Raw genomic sequence first — 22,468 nt, forward strand, 5'->3', positions numbered from 1 at the left:
CACTACGCCTTGAAGGCGTATGGGGGACTGAATGTATAGATCCACATCTTCTTGACCTCAGGACTAGCTGGAGTTGAGTGGTCAACTTCACGCCCCTGCCGCTTTATCCCCGGAGAAAGAACCAGGAGCACCAATTGGATAGGAGGCTGGATGGGCCCCAGAGCTGGTCTGGATGACGTGGAGAAGTGAAAATTCTTGTCCCTACCGGGACTGGAACTCCGACCCCTCGGTCGTCCTGCCCGTAGCCAGTCGCTATACCGAAAGCGCTATCCCGGCACCTTGTAGTATGACAAAATGAAAAACCAGAACGCACTGAAACGCTCTTATCGGATTTATGGCGAACAAAGTGACACCAATGATGGACTTTTTTCCAATTTATTTATATATCGTTTCTTTAATGACGCTGTCAGTAGCAGAGATTATCGAATGATAGGATGATTAGTGAATAAAGAATTATGAAGGATTTTAAAAAAGTGGTCATGGAACAATTTAAGGAAGGTCTATTATTCGGTTTTTCTCAAAGTGCTTGTATTGTCTCCTCTAAATCACGCCTCCATACCCATCAACATGCAAGAGTCAGTCACAGTTTCCATCCTTCGCCGAGTTCCCTGCTGTTTGCTGATCTCTAAGCTGCCTTCTGTATTACGCACCTATCGCAAATTCGGACTTTCAGGCGTCATCCGACTGTCGGACCGCGGTGTGGGGACCGGCGGTTTATAGTACTAGCCTGGAAATTCATTCTTCGGGTTGTCTCGTTACACCAGCTAGAATGTCTTCCCATTCTGTCAAAAGTAATATTATGATCCAACTGCTTTCCCTGCGCGAATCAAGCCCAACCCCCACAGGACTGCCAGCACTCAGGTTCTATAACTTACTACTTTGGCTGCCCTTCTGAATGCAAATTATTTATCAGCTTCGATACCGCATTCCACCCGGGTTCATAATGGCGAATCTTATCTTTGGGGGGAAGAATCCAAAGCATGTGTGCCGCAGTACGGACCGTATCACTTCAGAGCCTTCAGCTGCAGTACTCTGAAAATCACGTTAATTACCTCAGCCCAAAGAACAAGGTTACAGTCGTTCCTAACCATTAGGCGAGCCTTGAAAGTAACATCACAGCAGAACAAGTTCCATTCATCGGCCTTGACGCGAATATCAATCAAATTAGTTTACATCATCATTTTCCACACTACGTCCACGAAGCAAAACAATTCTTCAGAAGCTAACAGTTGTTCAGTTAGTCAAGAAATCCCAGTATTTCAAGGAACTCGAGTGTCTATTACCATTTTTACAAGAGCCTGACACCAAGCCCCTTTTCCGAGCCAGATGAATCCGGTCCACTCTCTTCCATTTCACTTATTTGTAGTGCATTTTAATAATATCCTCCCATTTGAGCTTAGGTCTTCAAAGTGGTCTCCCTGTTTCTATTTCAGGCTCTTCTCTCAAAACTTTTCTATGTATTTGTTTCTCCGATCCGCACTATATATCCTTCAAGCTAAAACACAGTTTCACCATAATTAGATTTACTGTGCAAGTACTAAGACACAATTCGTTCATAACTATCTCTTAAAACAGTAAACAAATAGACAGACTATCCATCCATCCACGGCTCTATAGCCCTTGTGGACCTTCACCGCTTTTTTTCAGTTTCTTAATCTATACACAGTCGGCAGGACTCCTTAGACGGGGGATAAGCCCGTCGCAAGGCCCCTACCTACACACAGAACATAAACACAGAATAAACGCATACAGATATCCATGCCTTGAGTGGGATTCGAACCCACGATTCCAGCGTTCGAGCGGGCGAAGACGGTTCAAGCCTTACACCGCGCGGCCACTGTGATCGGGAAACAGGCCACACGCTGCTATCCTATGCTGTTTATTCCGTCTGCCTAGTGCAACTGTTCCCATCCAAACAGCGGGTGAAGTACGGTGATCCTCAGTGCATCTCGGACAGACGGCACGGCCGAACTCATATTCCGTGCCTCAGAACGGCGGATATTTGCTACCTCAAGTCACTCAACGCCCACGTATTAGCCTGAGCTACCATCGAAACTGGGCCTTTAGCTTGGGAAATGACAACATTTGCATGTTCTGCATCCTGCTGTGTATATCACTACTATGTAAACATGTCCATCGATCACAACAATTTTACATTTCCAATAAAAAAAGTGATAAGACTCGAACTGTCGATAAGTCAGCTTATTAAAATGTTATTTTTCCTACATGTTTCGGTAATTCTACGCCCACCATCAAGCGTTTCTAAACAACAAAATTCATTCACGTTCGGTACTGGACTGTGTGTAGCAATGGATCCATCGTAATAGTCTTGTCACGTAAAAGTTTTTACATAGGATTAATGTTTAAACATATTCAAATGCTTGTATAAAATTAGTAAAGCTTATTTAAAATTGTTCTTTTTCTAAAAATTATCCCATTACATACACGGGGATTATAAGGTGGAATGGAGTTTGGGAAATGGTGTGTATATACAGAGTGGGCCAGACTCAATTAGGCAGTTTTTGATTATGTTATTTTTATTGATAAATGTTAACAGTTGCAATGGTTACAAAAATGGAATCGCACACATATAAGTCATGGATTTTCAAGATGCTGGTCAACCTGGGCACCGCCTAAGTCAACACAGGCTTGCAGACGCAAAGCAACATTTTCACACTCCTTTCTATATACGTATATTCACCGGAACTTTATTGAACTCCTGAACAATCACCTCACGCAGATGTTTCACACTGTCAATGGGATTAGCGTACACCTTGTCTTTGAGGTAACCCCAAAGGAAAAAGTCTGGTGGGGTGATGTCTGGTGATCGGGCTGGCCACTCCATATGCCCTCGACGGCCAATCCAGCGTTGAGGGAAAACTCGATGCAAGAACGCCCGAACAATATTGGCGAAGTGTGGTGGGGCCCCATCTTGCTGCCACCACAGTTCATCAAAGTTCTCTCTCCTCTGAAGTTCTGGGATGACACTTTCCCTCAGCAACTTTTGGTAGGTTTCCCCCGTGACGCAACCTTCAAGGAAGAACGGGCCAATCAGTCCTTCGTACGTCACGCCGCCCAACACCATCACTCCCGGGGGCTGGAAATCGTATTCAATGGTGGCACTGCGGTTCTATGGCCGCCAAAACACGCAGTTGTGTCTGTTGACCGATCCTGATGTGTGAAATTTGGCCTCATCAGTCAAGACAATATTCCGAATAAGGTCAGGGTTCTCCTGAAACTTGGTCAGCATCAACTCGGCGAACTCAAGTCGCCTGTCGAAATCGTCCTCGTTAAGAACATGAATAAGCCGTGGATGGTATGGCGTCATCTTCATGGCACTCAAAACTCTCCGCAAACCTGCCCTCGAAATGTCCAGCAAGGCCAACAAACGTCGGGTAGACTTCGATTTCTGAGATGATGATGCTAGTTCCACAGCAACACGTGCTTGTGTGTCAGCATTTCGGACATTTCTCGGCTGACCAGGATGCTTGGGATTCAAAGCACTGGTAGTTTCATCAAACTGCTTGTTTATTCGGACGATTGTGTCCCTGTGGAATGCTGGCTGTCCAAACTCTTCCAAAATCCTGCGCTGGACTTCTGATACACTGTTAGTAACTGAGAAAAGGCGCATACATTTTACACGCTGCTGGATAGACAACCGTCTACCGGTCATGACATTTCCTCGATACGCACTAAGTAGGCAGAGTTCACAGCATACCGTATGATGCTGCCATCTATCGAAAACAAAAGGTACTTTCCCATTATCCCGTGTGTTGTTGGATTGGTTAGTTATTAATGATCAAAAACTGCCTAATTGAGTCTGGCCTACTCTGTATATGTTTCCGAACTTTTGTCCTTTATGGGGACTTGTTATACGTGTGTGTATTGTTGGTTGTAATGGTCGCAAGTGTTTTTTTTGGGGGGGGGAAATGTGTTTTTAGAATTTTTGATCTCTTAGTATAAATGTTGATGCTATGTACGCTGTTAGTGCCGATGGCTTCGTGTCGTCGTGTTTTTTGTGGTTTGTCTGAAAAATTAAGAATATATTGTGAGGATGTACTTGTGTTATATGCTTTTATACTGATTTTATGTTTGTGTACTTAACGTTTTTTGACTTTCTGCAGTAGGTGCGCTGGTCGTGTTGTTATTCTACACAGTAAGCATTTGCGAATTGGAGTTTTATTTATGGTGCGGTTTCCTGCTTTGCTGAAAATGGATTTCGTGTAACGTTAAAGTACCGTAGATTTGAATTACGAATATTTACTCGGTGTATATATATTGTTGATTACTTGTTGAGGCGCAGTTTCTTGCTTCTACTGCTGTGGTGCTGTACCTGATTGTGTTGTTTGGAATAAACTAGGTTCTCGTTACATAATTTCAGGAGTACTATTATATAGTATGGGAAGGTGGGGGAGGAGTGGTGTAAGCATTTTATTTTTTCTTTTTGAGGTGGTGGTGGTGGGGGAAGATCAGTCATTTATTATTATGTGGGATATATTTTATGATTAGGTCGAATATGGGGTTATAAACGTATATCGTACATTTGTAATTTCTGTGCACTGAGACCGTGTTTATAAAAGACTTCCCAAGTATTTAATTGGGGGCCCGTTTTCTTGATGTGGAGTATATTGTTTTCTTGATATGAAATGCAGTTGTAACAACCTCTATTGTATCGTTATGTGTGTTGTGTGTCTAGTATATGTTATGCAAATTTGGAGCCTGGTTTGTTAGTCTTTATTGCTTGGATATGTTCCTTAAAGCGTGTTCGAAAATTTCTGCCCGTCTGCTCTGCATACTTTAATGGGCAGCTGTTACATTTTAGTTGGTAAATGCCACTTTCGTTAAAAGTATCTGAAATGTGTTTTTTATTTCGATTTTAGATAATTTTTCTACCGTGTTGGTGGTTTTGAAAGATATTTGTATGTTTGTGTTGTGTGTGACGATTCTTGTTTCCTTTCCGGTATATGTGAAGGTGGCCCATCCTTGTTTGTGTTTGGTGATGCTCTTGTTTTATGTGGTTTGGTTTGTGTTTATCTCGGTGTTTATATAAGGCGATTCACGAAGTTTTACCCTCACTTAGGGAGAGCATTCTTGAGGCAATTTGGAACAAAAATGTTAATATACTAATGGTATCCAACTCATAATTAAAGAGGTACAGTAATTTGTAAACTGGCGAAAAATATTTTTTCTTTGAATTTCAGTCAAAACAAATTAGAAATACAACACAAACACTTTTTAAATCGTTAATGTTTTAGGAAAGAAGCATTCCAAAAGCAATTTTTTTTCCAATTTCTTAATTTTGCATTATGCAACATTTTTCATCGATTTTGTGTTACAAAATTACATTATTTTCAGCATCCCATTCTGTAAACATACCAATGGTTGCATATCACACCCTTCTATCAATCTGTTTCCTTTAAACTGTAGTGCTTTAGAAGACGACTGGATTTACATAAGATTTTCAAAAATGTCTCCCTGCACGTCAACACAATGCGTCGCACGCGTATGAACCGCTCTGCCTATCTACCTACGCGCAACATTCAAACGGGTCTACCTTATCTGCTGACATAGCTGACTGGAACGTATGGTCGCCCACGCTGAAACATAGCGCTGCATTCACAATGTTGCGTTTCGAAAATCTATTGTTACTCCGTAACTATTGAAAATCGACAAGTTTATAAGGAAATTTTGCAGGAAATAACCCCAGGAATATGTACCATAAGCCGGGGTAAATCTTCGTGAATCACCCTGTATGTAGGATAGTTATAGTAATGTAGTACAGTTCTCATGCATCGTAATTCGTGGTTCTTATTTGTGTCTGCGTGTCTTACACCTATATATGAATGTTCCTACTAAGAAATTGTTTCCCGAAAGTTGAATTCTTCGGCGTCTTGAAGCTGACACAGATCGAGCACTGTGTCGAAGATTTCATATCTTGTCCTCTTGCGACGGGCAATGACCCTCCATCTCGTCTAATGGGTCTTGCCGCTTGCACCATTAAGACATTCAAAATCTTTAAACATTCGAAGCGGCTAAGGTTGCAGCACCAGTGGAGACGAAAAAGAAAATAAACGGAAAAGGACAGAGCGAGAGAAAGGATATGAGGAGGGAAGGATCGAAACAGAGAGCACGGAATACTCATTGAAGCAGGTAAGACATGCAGCCACTACATTACGGGGCTAAGGCAGCCTGCCGAACAGCTCACATCATTGTGTATGACACGAGCGCAGTTTCTAAGACGCTGAACGTGCGGGCATCTGACATTCCCTCCCGCCTCTCCACCCCCCTTCCTTTGGACGTCGCCGTGCCTCGTGTTTTCAAATGGGCGTGAAATAAAGAAACAAAAGAATATTCCTTCAACTTGAGACATCAAAACAAAAGGTCGCCACACAGCACATCTCTGAATGTCCAAGTGACCACAGGCACAGTATTGGCCACTTAGAAAACGTCCTACTCTTCACACAACCTGCTCCACTGAGCAAGTGCGTGTTGGGTTATCGTTTCAGACTTGTATCAGGCAGGTACCAGTTCGAACCCAGACCAACTTATTGGCTGTTATGACGGAGTTTCAGTGTGGATTCTCTCTCTCTCATGAAATGCAGTTGTAACAACTGTACTTTAAATCGGCTACGATCGGCTACCATCGCCTACCAAAATGTTCACCAATCCATCATTCATTCCCATCTCAACTGATGATACATGACCTGTACAAAGTGATGCATGTGCAACCTTGTAAGTTCGGAGTTGAAATGATGATCTGACAACAATGCTGCAATCTTCTGCCAAAGTTGAGCGTTTATATGTTACAAGCACGAGGGCCAGGGTTCATTAAATCGCGTCTCCTCCATAGTGAAACAGGTCTTGACAGCACAGCCACCGAAGCATTAGGACTAGCTGTAGTTGCTATGCTTAATTAAATATCATGTCACGAAGACGTGTGGGAGACTGGAGGTATAGTTCCCCAAATTCTTAACTTCGACATTAGATAGCGTGGTCAACGTCAAGTCCCGGCAGCTTTACTCCCGGGGAATTATACCCCACACCCATTGAGCAGTGGGTTGGGTGGGCCCAAGAGCCGATTCGGACGCTATGGAGAGGAGAAAAAACTGTCAGCCCTGCCGAGAATGGAACCATGGTTCTTCGGTCGCTTGAACTATAGTGTAATCACTACACCGCCTGAGGTATCTGTAAGAGGTACGTGCATGTTCAAGTGTACAACGTACAAATATTCAAATCGTTTTTTNCGTCGGTTCACACAAGCTCTACACGGCGCCACATCCCAGAAGACGGCATTCTTCAAGTGCAAATCTGTTTTACGTAAATAATAATCTCAGCATAAACATTCCATAGTGTTCAATCTTACTGATTATCATTTTCTTTGGGCTCACTCGAATACCTTACAACAAAGCGTGACAATCACTGGGCCAGTGATTGAGGCTAGCTCTTCCCAAGGGACCGAATAGAACAGGTGTTTTCCCACACCTGGGGACGGAAACAGATCCAGTTTCCGAAACGTCGTGTTTTTCTTAGTTATCTTAAAACCAGGACGATGGATAAAGTCCGAAAACCCAATATCTCTGTGTGTTATACACCATCGTCAGAATCCTATAGTAACTACAAATGGCATAGTCTAACGAAAGGGAAAGAGATGTTCTTTAAACGAACAAACCTACATCTTATAAGGAAACGCTCGCTTATGAAGACAAACCAGTCTCTGAGAGCGATGTGCGTGATGAATTTGTGCGGGTTTGCACGAACAGTTATCGCTATTGATACCCGCAATTAGGCAATTACACTTACTAAGAGAAGTCTCAATGTGCACATAAGAATTCACTTCCTACTCCACTAATTTATCATCTTTTTCCTATAATGATACTTACATAAGGGAACTACATCTTAGATTTTTTTAATCTCAGTTGGACCGGTTTTGGATCCATGACACCGCGTGTGCACGCAAAATGAATGGATAATTGAAATTTAATGGTTAGTTATAATGTCCATGATAGCTGGGGATGAACAAAACATGTGAAAGTGTGCACGAGTGCTATAGGAAGCTTAATATATTTTTACATCAACGACTAATCAACTGAGTAACCAACCAGCTGAACGCCACTGTACAGAACTTTCCTTGGGCCAACTGATACTCGCTGTTATAGTTACGGTACCAGGAAGATCATCATATTCATCATGAAAGCCACTGGATTCTAACGTGAAATTACTTAAACAAAGTCAAATTTTCAACAGTTACGCTGTAATATCCATTTTCCTGTCACGCTTCCATCTACGACTGGACCTCTTAAGGGCCCACAGAAGAAGCTTAAAACCAAACCTGTGATCACATTTCTCGAGCTTTCTATGCTGTATGAACAGCCAGTTTCATCCTTTCTGAATTAATCAGCGTTATCATATCTGATTGAAAGAATGGATGAAACCCCATAATGAAAAAGGTAAAGCTATCCATGTAAGAGGTCCTGGAGGCCCATACGATTGTAAGACGTCGAGGCTCCCACATTTTCTAGACACTTGGCTCATGGACGGCGGTGAGGTCAGCGTTACGCGCCGGTCGCACTTTACCCCCAGGAAGATTCCTGGTACTCATTTTTGTTACAGGGTGAGTCGACCCCAGGGCCATTTTTTTTAATTCGCTTAGTGGGAGGTGGAGTCCAACTGGGTCCACTCGGCACGGCGGCCACTGATTGGCCTATTGTAGCCTCCCCCGGGTGATTATGATGATGGAGAATTTGGTGGAATGAAGATTGGCAGGGGAAACCGAAATACTCGGAGAAAACCCGCCACAGCGCCACTTTGTCCACCACAAATCCCACATTACCAGACCCTGGATCGAACCCGGGCCGCCGCGGTGGGAAGCCAGCGACTAACTGCTTGAGTATGGTACGGCCTACCCCAGGGCCATACTGCGGCTAGAAGGATTTGGTAAATTGAAAAATCCAATGATCTCATCGGGAATTGAACCCGCGACCTTGTGGCTTGCGGCATAGTACATCAACCAACTGCGCTACAGAGTGCCCCAGGACATGAAGATGCAACAATACTATGGAATCCGGAGCACGGACAGACAAAGCTTCTGGCAAATAGGCCAGACATAACAATTACAAATAATAGAGATGAAATTCGCATGCTGATGGATACTGAACAGGAATGTAATACAAGAGCAGACCGAAAATAAATTAAAATATAAAAAAATGTAAGCATCGAAATTCATCTAATGTTGAAAATGAAACGTTTTCTCATATCGGTAGCTACTGTGACCACAAGATATGTAACTAAATAAATACAAAATTTTGGAAGCAACAGCAGGAAAGTATTCTGCGTGTTCTCTACAAAAAAAAAACTGTACTGGTAGAACGCAGTAAGGAAAGCACTGCAGTTTTGAAGTTTGAGTGGTGGGGATCACCACTGGTTCAAGAGGCAGAGTACCAGAAATACCCTCCTGACAAGATTAAATACTAGCAATAATAGGGCAAAAGGTAAATTCGTCCCTGTCCTTAACTAAACACTACTCATGAAGACATACGGGAAAGTGGACGTATAGATCCATGTATTCTTGACCTCGGCACGAGACGGAACTGGTGGTCAGCTTCAAACCGCGGCCGCTTTACCCCGGGGAAGAGAGCCTCGGTGCCCGCTGGATAGGAGGCTGGCTTGATCCCAGAATCGATCATAACGTGGAGGAGGAAAACTAGCGGCAGCAACAAGAACAAGAACAACATGTAGAACTGCGAGGTATAAGGCCAGTGTGATCTTCCGATTGCTCAAACGTTGGAACCGCAGATTGGTATCCGCTGGAGGCAATGTCTGCAGGACTTTTGAAGGGCCGATTCTTGGTCCAAAGAGTCCTATCAAACTTCTGAAAGGATGCAGTCTTTCAGAATTAGATCTGTATGGGACAGGTCAAATGACTTAATACGTGGACACTGCATAATGACAACGGCTACATGGAACAGGGCCATTGTTCAGCTAGGCAGGGCATTCTCAATCTCTTATGGAATCCGAACGTTCATACCGTGACCACGGTAGCAGGCCAATGGGGAACACATGATTCTCGTTCACATCACCACACCCTGTTTGTTTATAGTCCACTTTAATATTGAAAAATACTCCTTTCTAGGGCGTGATGTGTGGCTTGGTGGAAATGTACAAACATTTTGGAGGAACATATTGTTTCCATCTTCATGGACGAAGACTCAGCCGAGCATGCACGCAGAATAGTTTCTTGCTTGCTTGGATTACTGTGCGACCCTGATGATGGAGGCAATGTCTTCTCCCGAAACGTTGGTAATCTTTTACCGCACTACTTAACGCCACAGCTCAGAAGACAGCACAGAACTATTCGTAGTCTCCGACATGGGAACTACAAATTTTAATATTATCTTTAAGTCGCACACAGGTATCTTCCTCACATTCAGATTTTTGCAAAACAAAGCTGTGTATACTGGCAATATTATTATGTAGGAGAACAAGTCGCATCTGTCTCATAATGGCCGATTGTTTCAGCAGGTACAGTACAGCGGCTTGGCTGTGATGACCGCTGTCCGAGCAGTCAAGGTCTTGCTGGTTATCTAACCAGCATCAGTATTGTCAATACATTATACAACAGCGTTCTAGTCATTGCCTGCATGTCCTTAGACTTAATTCAATTATACACTGAAATTACGTAAAGTAGGAAGGCGATCAAAGAAAAACGGAAAGGCATTTAGAGTTTCTCCAGTCTACACGCACACTGCAAATATTTTCCAATGAGCTATGCGTTTTGCGATTTTACGCACAGTGTACACCGAACGTACATACGCACAGACAAGAAACACATACGCCATATTGTACGATTATATAAATATACATAACGTGGAAATAGCATACCAGTATACCACACACTAACAACACGAACACCATAGAAACTTGACTTTGGGCTCCACAACCGGGCTCACTACGTAGAAAGCTTCTACAACATAGACCTACAAACATGTGCCCAGTTTCCTACACTGTAGCAGTGGGCCCTTAAATACTTCAGTTGGCATGCACATCCTTAACCTACCACACGAAAAAAAAATCATTTAATATATTCTTACACATTTCTTTAAAATATTGTGACGTGCTATATGACGTCCATCGCTGTGCAACGGCTGCAATTGGAACGCATACTTCCGCGACAACGGATACATGGAAATTTTTTAGTTCCCACAGCGACGAACTGAATACCAACAGACCGCTGCGTGGGAATATCCGTAGCAACGAATTGTTTGAAACAGTGGGAATAACGCATTCCCGCAGTAACAAGCATAGAACACGTGAAATCGAAACCTGGGAGACGGTGCTCTCTATTCCGTCCCGCAGTTGAGTTTGTATTCGACTCAAGCAGGAAGAGTCCTTCGACAAGGGACCAAGACACTTGACGGAGGATAGCGGAGCAAGTAATTATAACAGTGAAGAAGAAACGTCCGAAGACGTTATAAGTGATCATAATTGCACTTGTAAGTGTAAAAGAGATTGGCCAATAAATATTCGCTAAATCCAAGACCTGCGTGAATTTATTTGTCGCGTTACATAAGCAACACACGACAATAATTTTAACATTTTTAATAATATATTAAACACAATATAAATCTTAATATATGGTATACTTTTATATTTAAGTTTTATCTTTTATCTTATTTATGTATTTGTTACTTTAATTATAACACCAACTTCAGGCAAATTTCTGTGTCAGCATACAATACGACACGTTGCAATGATATGGATCCGTATCGGCTGTTCAGTAACTGTACGTACTCCTGTACGTAACTGCCTGATCATATGGCCGCGCCATAGCTCAAGCGGTTAGTCGCTGGCTTCCCACCACGGCGGCCCGTGTTCCATCCCGAGTCTGGTCAAGTGGGATCTGTGGTGGACACAGTGGCGCTGGGGCAGGTTTTCTCCAAGTGCCAATCTTCATTCCACCAATTGCTCCACAGTCATTCTCACCTATCATCTGGGGCTGGTACAATAGTCCAGAAGTGGCCGCAGTACAAGGGACTTAGTCCCACCCCACTAGCAATAAAAAACAAGAAAACTGCCTGATGATGGTCTTGTCCGATCGAAACAAGTAGCAGGAATAAAGATCGAATATTAAAACTGAGTATATGTGTTGTGTTGACGGTTGACATATAATTCCTATATATATTTTGCAAGCCATTTCAATCTCAGCTGGTTATCCTGATTTGGTGCTCTTCCTAGATCCCCTAACCTTTCCAGGATTATGCCAGGACAGTGCCTCCAAACAAGCAACCTACCCCATTGTAGCTCTGTTCATCAAAATCTCACAGGCATCAGAGGGATTGAACTCTAATGAGAAACAGCCTACCAGCCTGGACTGTGGGTCGTAGTAGCTTTATACTTCATATTATGTAACATGAATTGAAAGTCACTTAAGTCTTAACTTCCCTGACGTCTGTAATATGATTCATAACTCGGCCAATCACAGTTTGTTCTTCATAACTGTACTAAAATTCCATCAGATGACCACAACTATACTCCGATTGCAAAGGCGAACCGTGATGAAAGTGTGTCAAATGGATCTATTGAACCAAACATATACACATAATGTAAAGCGTCTGTACATTCAGGTAAGTGAAAGAGAGCCCACGCTAATCGACTGAAAATCCAATGGCTTTTGGTTGATTGGTTTTTGTTGCAATGCATTTGAACCAGTTGTAAACACTCTGAACAACAATAGGCTATAGAAATGAAATCGATACAAACGATAAATATTGATAACCACAGAATGCGATCATTGAACAAAAATGAGTACTCATATCGGATACACAACGATAAAGAGAAAAAAGAAAAAATGGGACAAATATTTCTAGCTCATGTCTATGGCTTCAACTGAATCATAATGAAGCAGGCATTTTCACCTCAACCTGTGAATACAATCCAAATAAGTAACTAGATAAATGGAGCTGAATCCATCTTGGGGAGCCAACGATTGCTTTACTGCTCAAGAAATTTCATACATTTTATGGAACACAAAGTTTCAGAAGAGCGTCGTGCTGGTTCCCATCTTGAGCCACATAAATCCAATCAATACTCTTCCATTCCACTCCTTTAGGATACATTTTAACATTATCCCCCCCCCCCCTCCGCCTAAGTCTCCCAAGCAGGGCTCTTTCCCGCAGGTTTTCCTACCTTCACGTCTGTATCTTTTTTCTCTTCGATCCCATGCGTGTAACCACTACCTCCCACCACCCTCTCCTTGATTTCATGAGTGTCAATGTAATCCGAGGCTCTAATCTGGTTAGCTTAATGTACATACTTTTATTAATGACAACATCTAAAAAGGACTGGAACTTCTGATTCCCTGGTTGTCTAGTAAAAAGTTTATATTTATTTAGGAATTCGGTAAAACGTAATTTCCTTAAGTCTACAGATTACGAAGGAGTCAGGATAGCATAGCCGGTATAGCGACCGGCTACGGAGTGAACGACCGAAGGGTCGGAGTTCGAGTTCCCATAGGATTGACAATTTTCTCTTCTCCACGCCGTCCAGACTGGCTCTGGAGCCCACCCAGCCTATCCAATGGGTATCGGGGGATCTTTCTCAGATGGTAAAGCGGCTGGGGCGTGAAGCTGACCACTCACCTCCAGCTAGTGCCGAGGTAAAAAATACGGATATATACATCCACTCCCCCATATGCCTTCATGGCGGAGTGTTTAATTAGTTAAGTACAGGTACAACTTTCCCTTTTTACCTACACATTACGAAGGCAAGTTAAAGCTATCCCTGTAAGAGGCAGTGGAGGCCCACAGGGTTCTAAGACGTCGAGGTTCCCATATTTTCTCTAGACAATCGGCTTACAGATGGCGGTAAGGTTGTCAGCCTTACGTGCCGACCATCCCTTCCCCCCCCCCCAAGAAGATTCCTGGTACTCATTTCTGTTAGAAGCTGAGTTGACCCCAGGGCCATAAGGCGGCTGGNGAAGGATTGGGTCAATTGAAAAAAAAATCCACCTCATCGGTACTTGAACCCGCGACCTTTCGGCTTGTAGCATAGTGCCTGATGCAACTACGCTACCGCGTTACGAAGCTCTTGAGAATAATTTATGACACATTTTTAGTGTGGCTGTATTTCTCTTCTTGTGATGTACGCTGCATTACTGTGAAACAGACGACGCAAAAGGAGGTAACTTTTATATTAGTGAATCTGTTAAATAAAATGGGTGTGAGGAAATAATTTCCCTTTGACTGAGAAATTTAGCAGCCGTACACAGTAATAAATACTTAATATCGACTGAACGCCCTGCGAAAGACATGAGTAATGCTCACCTAGGCTGCGCCATAGCTCAAGCGGTTAGTCGCTGGCTTCCCACCGCGGCGGCCCGGGTTCGATCCCGGGTCTGGTCAAGTGGGATTTGTGATGGACAAAGTGGCGCTGGTGCAGGTTTTCCTCCGAGTACTTCGGTTTCCCATGCCAATCTTCATTCCGCCAAATTCTCCATCATCATAATCACCCGGGGCAGGCTACAATAGGCCAATCAGTGGCCGCCGTGCCGAGTGGACTCAGTTGGACTCCACCCACCACTAAGTGAATTAAAACAAGAATGCTCACCTGTATTTCCTGTATGAGTTCCTGCTCGTCCAGAAGTACCACCTTCACATGGTGAGTGCGGATTCTCTTGCAGAAGCAACGCATTGTGAGGAGCTGATGACGTCACACTATCGGCATCAGATTCCGCACTGACAGCGGAGCAATGTCTCGGCTCTACCGTATTCTGGTCACTCCCGACGGCTGATCTTCCTAAAAATGAAATAAAATCGGTGTTTACGCAGCAACTGCAATATTCCGTTCAGAAAACCGACTTGTAGGTCTTTTTCCGGTATTCCTGGGCCTACACCACTTTCTATACAAGGAGTTTCGGAGTTTCTTTCTCGGGAAAAATCTTTAGAAGCGATATGAGTTACCTCAGTACAGCCACGAGACACAGAATGACATTTTACATTATTTTATTTCTTTCATTCAAAACTTCATACAAGCCTTCGTTCAAGGCGCGTCGCACAGGGACAAGACCACTTCTGTTCATGACTTATGCAGCACGTTTCTATCATTATCATTATTCAGTTACGCTTATATCATGAAGCTTCGAATAGCTCAGATAACAGCATCAAGCGAATATATAATCAGAGAATAATGAAATGGAAGGGCTGCAGAAGGAAGCGGTCGTGGCCTAATCGGAGATACTGTCCTGGAAATTTGCTTGCCGAAACTGAAGAAAACCGCGAAAATCCTCAGAATAATTGACGCCCGGACCGATATCTATGCAGCGGACAAATCAAGAAATAAACTATGGCAGAGAAAATTAGGTAATGAAAATCTTCATGGTTTTCACTTTTCACAACACATTGCAACCATTAAATAAAGTGGATGAGTTAAGTGGGGCATGCGACACGCTGCAGCGAATTGTAGCTGAAACCACAACTGGAAGAGAGGATGATAACATTAAAACGAATTTCAGAGGATTAGTGCGAGAGAGGTAAAGAATCTTTGAATCCCATAAAAATCGGGTAATTTCTTAACTAGATCATCAAATTTTCAAACAAGGACGGCTTTGCTGTCACAGAATTGGTTTATCAGTCATGGGGTTGAGAAATAATCCAGGCAACGATCACCTAACCAAAGATGCCACTCTTTCAGCTGCTCACACACAGGTGCCAAGTCCCACAATTCCTCCTGATGCGATGTACATACCAAGAGAGGAAGAGGCCACCGAACATGAGAGTGGCTCAGGGAGAGTCCTTGACATGGCAACAGAGCAACAATAACTTGTGATTATACAAACATGAATACAGAACAGTCAACATTACAATTCTTTTTTACGAAAGAATGTATCTTATTTGCATTAATGTTTAGTGCTCGAGTTCGTTCCTAGCCAAGTGTGTGGACTGTCAGCCACTTTGTCGCGTCACACCAATAGGCTGTAAAGCGTCTATCGGTACCCTATCAAGGTAGGCAGACGATCCTCCACGTAACGCGATTACGGGTAGCTGTACAGCTTAAGTAGGCCTGTACCACGAGTGTCGATAATTCCGGCTCTTCGTGCCCTTCTCTGTTCCTCTAAAGAAGCGCTTGGATATTACCTAAGAACATAAATACAACTCTTCATCCTGCTTACTCCTCCGGTCTTTCATTCCAAACTGTCTTACCATTCGACTAGGCTGTATGTTCTTGACAGAAACGCGCCAAAAGAAGACTGGATACCTACAAACTGTGGCTTTAGTCCGCAAGCGAAATATACCGACCGAGCGACCGCCGCTTATTGGCGAGGTTAGTACCAACTTTAGCGGATAGAGGGTGTCGCGTTGTCAGAGCAACGGATCCCTACAGCCGTTAATCTCGGTTTTCTAGACCGGAGCCGCTACTAGTAGCTCCTCAATTATCCTCACGAGGCTGAGTGAACCCTGTTCCCGACCCATTACTTCCCAGACAATCTAGTAGCGCCGGGAATTAAACCCGATACCTTTCCATCTATAGCCAGGAACTCTGACCACTAGGCCACAGAAGCGGTTAAGAATGGACACCTGAAGTTAAAAATATGACGCAAGAAGCGCACGTCTTCATGGCAAGGATTAGAAGAGGCTTATTTAGAATAGTTCAAATCTGTTTTACGTTTCTTGATTAGTTTTTTATACAAAGAGAAATGGCAAATTAAACGCAAAAAAAAAGTTTGGAAGAAGTTTATAAAAATAATCAAAATCGATATAGGTTTTATCTGCCATTTACAATAAATGTACGAAATAAAGCATAACTGCGCGGTTTTGTCTATCCGCGGCATACTTTATCTCCGAACCTACAAAACGAATTTCGACGAGATGATGTGGCTTGTGTGTCGCTCTATATTACCGAGCCCTGCCACTCATTTCTGGCACCAGGTTAACAAAAACAATCGAACGGAGGTCCTGTACTTGACATTCGCGTACCTCACAGCAGAGAGGAAGGAAACCCTTCTCACTCGTCTCACTAACGTTCCTCTTTATTTTGTACGTAAAGAAAGAATTATAGGAAGAACTAATAACCTACTATCCTTTGATACGACACGGACCGCATAGGAAACGACAGGGCCAACAATTCTATCGCTGCATGTGTATACGTTGCCGCGGTCACATTTTCACCGAGCTGTTGCCTAGCAACGTTAGGGTAATACACACAGACAGATGGGAGAGATTCATTAAGTACGCTGCTGAGATGCGCTCTGGTGTCACGATACACACACGGATCATACAGATCATATAGATTGGTTCAGGCATTCAAAAATTGACAGGGGGGATTCACAGACACACAGACAGCGTGGTAATCTCATAAGCCTGCTTCTATTCTTTCAAATGAGGAAATTAGGCCACAAAGACAAACTTATGGAAGTGGATTGTTTAGAGCGGGCTCGTTATATTCAAGGGCTGAGAGAGTGCACGGTACAAGTACATGGTTCGCCTTTACTGTATGCTGTAATACGAGTGTATGGATACCTTCAAAGGTACATCAGTGATATCGCTATAACAGAAAAACTTAAAATCTAATGACCCTTACTGTTAATAAATACAGAAATTGCATTTCGAGTGTGTTATATGACACACTCTAATGAGCCCATTACCGGAATTTAAATGAAAACTACATACAAAGAGAACACTAAATTAACGTCCCCAAGTTCAATTAATCAGCGAGTGAGGAGACCAGAGCCCTTACACCCTTCAAAATAAATCCACTGTAACTGAACACGCATGCGCGTCGATGTAGACAGTGCTGAACGTATCAGCAAGATATAGCTTATCTTATGATCTAAGTGCGGTAACTCAGTAAGTTACTGTGTAAGATTTGAGGCTTTCACGGCGGTGACTATGAAGAAAGCAGTCTTCTGGGCTTTGGCGCCGTGTATATGTGGTGTTAACCGACGTTTCGGAGGAACGTATCGCCTCCATCTTCAGGGTTGAAGAAAAAGTATAGGTAAATCTGCAAGCGACAACACCGTGAGACACGGTAACGCAGTCTGCAGACGGCGCCAAAGCCCAGAAGACTGCTTTCTTCTTTCAGTAAGTTACTGTTTCCGAATTTCGAATTGTTACAACAGAAAGGAGAAAGCCATTTAAATCATGAAACTTTTCTTTAAATATGTAAAGAATATAGGAAAAGAAAAAGCAAAAAAAAAAAAATAAAGCGATCCCTGTAACAGACCGCGAAGACCCATAGGGTTGTGAGATTTCGACATTCCCATATTTTCTAGACAATCGGCTCATAGATGGCTTCTAGTTCACAAATTTCTGTAAATTTAGGTTAATTCGTTCCCCCCCCCCATTAACGGCTCTTCCAGCCCATTCAAGGCCCAGGCCTCTTATTCCGTTCTGTAATCATTTTTCAGACAGTAGACCTTTGGATGAGTGATCAGCCTGTCGCAAGGCCCCTACCTTAACACAGGACAGGTCAAACACAGAACAAACGCACAAAACATCCATGCCCTGAGTGGGATTTGAACCCATGATCCCAGCGGTCGAGCGAGCGAAGATAGTTGATGCCTTCGCACGGCTACTCTGTACGGCTTTTATGCTAATTCTAACATACTGAAACACCTTCCACAAGAGATACAAAAATGAAATTCTGTTCCTCTCACCTACGGATATAATTGTTTTGCGAAGTTCTGTTATTATATCCGGTAAGTTCAGTCTTTGCGAGCGGATGCGTAAGCTAGTAGCATGGTTATACTTTATGTCTTATGTCTGTGCGATTGGTAAGCCTGGTATCACGGGTACTTCCACGCGCTTCGCGTAGCTGCAATTAAAAATCTGACACATTACTTAACGATCGATAACAATATGTGGTGCCAACAAAGTCATCAAAGCAAGTTTCAGTCGACCCAGTTCTGAGCTGAAACAGTTCACGGAAACAAGCCACGTGACTAATATATCGCGAAATTCTGCAGCCCTCCAGCTTTGCGGGTGTGAAAATGCACGAAGACTACATGTGAATCCAAATGAGAACTACCGTATTTACGCATGTATAGGCCGCGTGCGTGTATAGGCCGCAGCACAATTTTCAGACAGAAATTATAGAAAAAATAATTTTCTTGGAATATTATTTCAGGAGTAGAAATTATTCCGAAATTTGGCAACGTTTAACATTCCTAAGTTCGCAACTAGCGAAAATAACGGTACCGCTCGGAACAAAGGCATTGCGGGGGAGAGTTATAACCTTTTCGCCTTTACTTGACTTGCCTGGTTAGTTCTGAGTGAAACATGGGTCGAGTAAGAGCAGGTTATACGTCTAAATTTAAACTTCAAGTGGTGCGTTACGCACAAGAACACGGAAATCGAGCAGCAGGGAGAAAATTCGACGTTGACGAAAAAATGTGCGAAGATGGATACTAACGAAAGATGCCCTTGAAAAAACTTCACAAAATCGACAATCTTTCCGCGGAAAGAAAGCTAAATTTCCAGAACTTGAAAATAAACTTTTGCGATACGTGCGTAATACACGGGCGGATGGATTTTCAGTGTCTGTGGAAATGATTCAATTTGAAGGCCTCAAAATAGCGGACAGAATGAAAATTCCTCGTAATGAATTTAAGGGAAGTTATGGATGGGCAAGGCGCTTTATGGCCCGACATGATCTTGTAATTCGGCGACGGACGTCAATAGCGCAGCGCCTTCCCGACACATACCAGGAGAAACTGCTTGCATTTCAAAAACATGTCCTGAAATTAAGAAAGACGCACAACTACACCATGGGAGCTATTGGAAATGTTGATGAAACTCCTGTGTTCTTTGAAATGCCGGGTGAAAGTACAGTGAACAAAGCAGGCGAAAAAACAGTGCATGTGCGGACTGCAGGAGCAGAAAAGCAGCGGTGTACCGTAATGCTTGGTATCACTGCTGATGGAAACAAACTACCACCATTTGTAATCTTCAAACGCAAAACATTGCCGAAAGAAAAGCTTCCACCGGGAATTTTGGTGAGAGTTCAAGAAAAAGGATGGATGACAGAAGAGCTCTATCTGGATTGGTTGAAATCAGTGTGGTTTCGGCGCCCAGGCGCACTTTTACGTCAGCGGTCAATGTTAGTGGTTGACAGTTTTCGAAGCCATTTAACTGAAAATGTGAAAGTGAAGATGAGGCAGGAGAAAAGTGATATGGTTGTGATACCAGGGGGGATGACTGGCATGTTACAACCACTTGACGTGTCAATAAACCGTCCTTTCAAGTCTCATTTGCGGCGCTTTTACCGGGACTGGAGATGCGGTTCCACGGAGATGACGCCGACTGGACGATTGAAGAAACCTTCATTAAGTCAAATGTGTGAGTGGATTGTGGCTGCATGGAACACCATACCAGAAGAAATGGTTTCCAAAAGTTTTAAAGTCACATCCATTTCCAACGCAATGGACGGGACTGAAGATGACGCTGTATGGCTGACATCACCTGACAGCGAAACTTCGAGCGAGAGCGACATCGACAGTAACGAGTCAAGTGATGAACAGTAATATGGTTCAATTACCGTGGACCAACTTCAGAAAGTGTCGCATAATTTATTCATGTGATGCGAAGCATGTTTGCAAGCAGAAGGGGGTCACTTTTAGCACCTGTTATAAAGCACGGTAAGTTTGTGTTATCTTTTTACAGTATTCTTATAAATGTGTGCATGTACAGAAACTGATGTAAGGGTATCAGCGACACGACTGCACTCTCGCTAGCGGGGAGGGGCACAGTAGTCGCGGAGAAACGTTCCATCCGCTCTACGCTGCTGCCCCGGTTTCCTCGATCTTTGAACACCTTGTATTACTAATTATGAATATAATTTTTTTTAAATGAAGTGTGATTTCGAATATTTCGAATATAAGCCGCACCCCAGTTTTCCTCTTGAATTTTTGGCAAAAAATGTGCGGCCTATACATGCGTAAATACGGTATTTTAAACATCAAGTTAAACGCACCAAAGTAAGTCACTGGTATGTGTGTATTTTGCTATAAAATGCGAATAAGTAGGGGTAGGATTAGTTTAGTAGGCTGAACGAAAGACTACGGGCTGGACTTCTGTTCTTCACAGCATCTAGACCGACTCTGGGGCCCACCTACTCTGCTATCTAATCGGCACCGAGGGCAAAATCTCAGGAAATAAAGCGGCCGGGGCGTGAAGCTGGCAATTCATCTCCATCTAGTGCCGGGGTCCATAAAGGTGGAGCTAGACCTCCACTTCCCCATATGTCTTCATGGCATACTGCTTAATTAATTCAGCACACGGACAACTTTACATTTACCTTTACCTTTACCTTTACCTTTATGCAAATAAGGGTCATTATTAAACAAAAAACAATAAGATCAAAACAAATTGTCCACTCGTTTTGTATGCTTGTAATTTGCGGTTTATTAGTCTGAAAAGCGAGCTCACATTAAAATTCTTTTTGGAAACAGGAAAATATCTTAAAATAAAAGTGATGACGCAGTCAGATAATTAGGTTAATACGTAACTTCCATGCTTCGAAACACAACTTGGCAATGCTCTGGATGAGGAGGAGGAGAGGCTCTGAGAGGAGAAATGCATACAGAATCGTGGGAAGAGAGTATCCTTCGGACGACAGCTACTTAGAAGGCCAAGAGGGAACATGAAAACAAAAATAAGACGAGTATCACATAGTCTGTGAGAATGGGAGGCAGATGGAACTGTATGAGCATCGTGTTCAAAGGTAGACCTTGGTATTAGCGGTATCTGTCTGTCTGTCAGTCAGTCAGTCTATCTATGGCTCTACAGCCATTATGGGCCTTCACCACTTTTTCAGTTTCTTAATCTATGCACAGTCGGTAGGACTCCCTAGACGGGGGATCAGTTCGTCTCAAAGCCGCTACCTACACACAGAATAAATGCATACAGACATCCATGCCTCAAGTGGGATTCGAACCCAGGACCCCAGCGGTGGAGCGGGCGAAGACGGTTCATGACCCAGACCGTTCGCGCACTGTGATCAGCAACTACATACACAGCTTATCGAAAAGAATGCCGGGTCTTCAGGCACCTGTAGCTACGGAACGAGAGAGATATGAGACTGTTGTTTGCAGTACTTTATTCAGCAACTGCAATAGTTTCTTAACACACAAGTGGAGAAGTTGTTAGACGCAAAACGCTTCACAATGAGGTCCATACATCCCACCTATAGTCCACCCCTTGCCAGAAGTGCTGTTAACATGTCCTAACACCTGCATTCGCTGCGATGATCCGTGTTTTGAGTCCATTCTGCGTATTCACCCAGTGGCTCTGCAACCGGTTCTTCACACAGCCCAAAAGTAAAAAGTCCGAAGGAGTAAGGTCAGGAGAACGAGGAGTCCACATGGTCCTAATCTTCCTATCCATCGACCTGGGAAATTCACGTTTAAATATGAACCGTGCAACGGTTCCTCTCCGCGAAGTTCCTTGGAGTCCCCCCCCCCTCCGAAACGCCAGGATGC

At 43.3% G+C, this 22,468-nt stretch overlaps 1 protein-coding gene across 1 annotated transcript in view; it reads right to left on the reverse strand.

The window, feature by feature from the left end:
* LOC111869884 (band 4.1-like protein 4A) overlaps nt 1–22,468 on the reverse strand; it is a gene marked incomplete at its 3' end in the record, with an annotated part of 450,907 nt that overhangs the window by 359,638 nt on the left and 68,801 nt on the right. The window contains exon 2 of the mRNA XM_033753583.1: nt 14,602–14,790. Within this exon, the coding sequence (XP_033609474.1) occupies nt 14,602–14,685 (84 nt within the window). The remainder of the gene's footprint in view (nt 1–14,601; nt 14,791–22,468) is intronic.

The sequence above is a fragment of the Cryptotermes secundus genome, unplaced genomic scaffold, assembly GCF_002891405.2.
Source record: "Cryptotermes secundus unplaced genomic scaffold, Csec_1.0 scaffold544, whole genome shotgun sequence".
Classification (NCBI taxonomy): Eukaryota; Metazoa; Arthropoda; class Insecta; order Blattodea; family Kalotermitidae; genus Cryptotermes; species Cryptotermes secundus.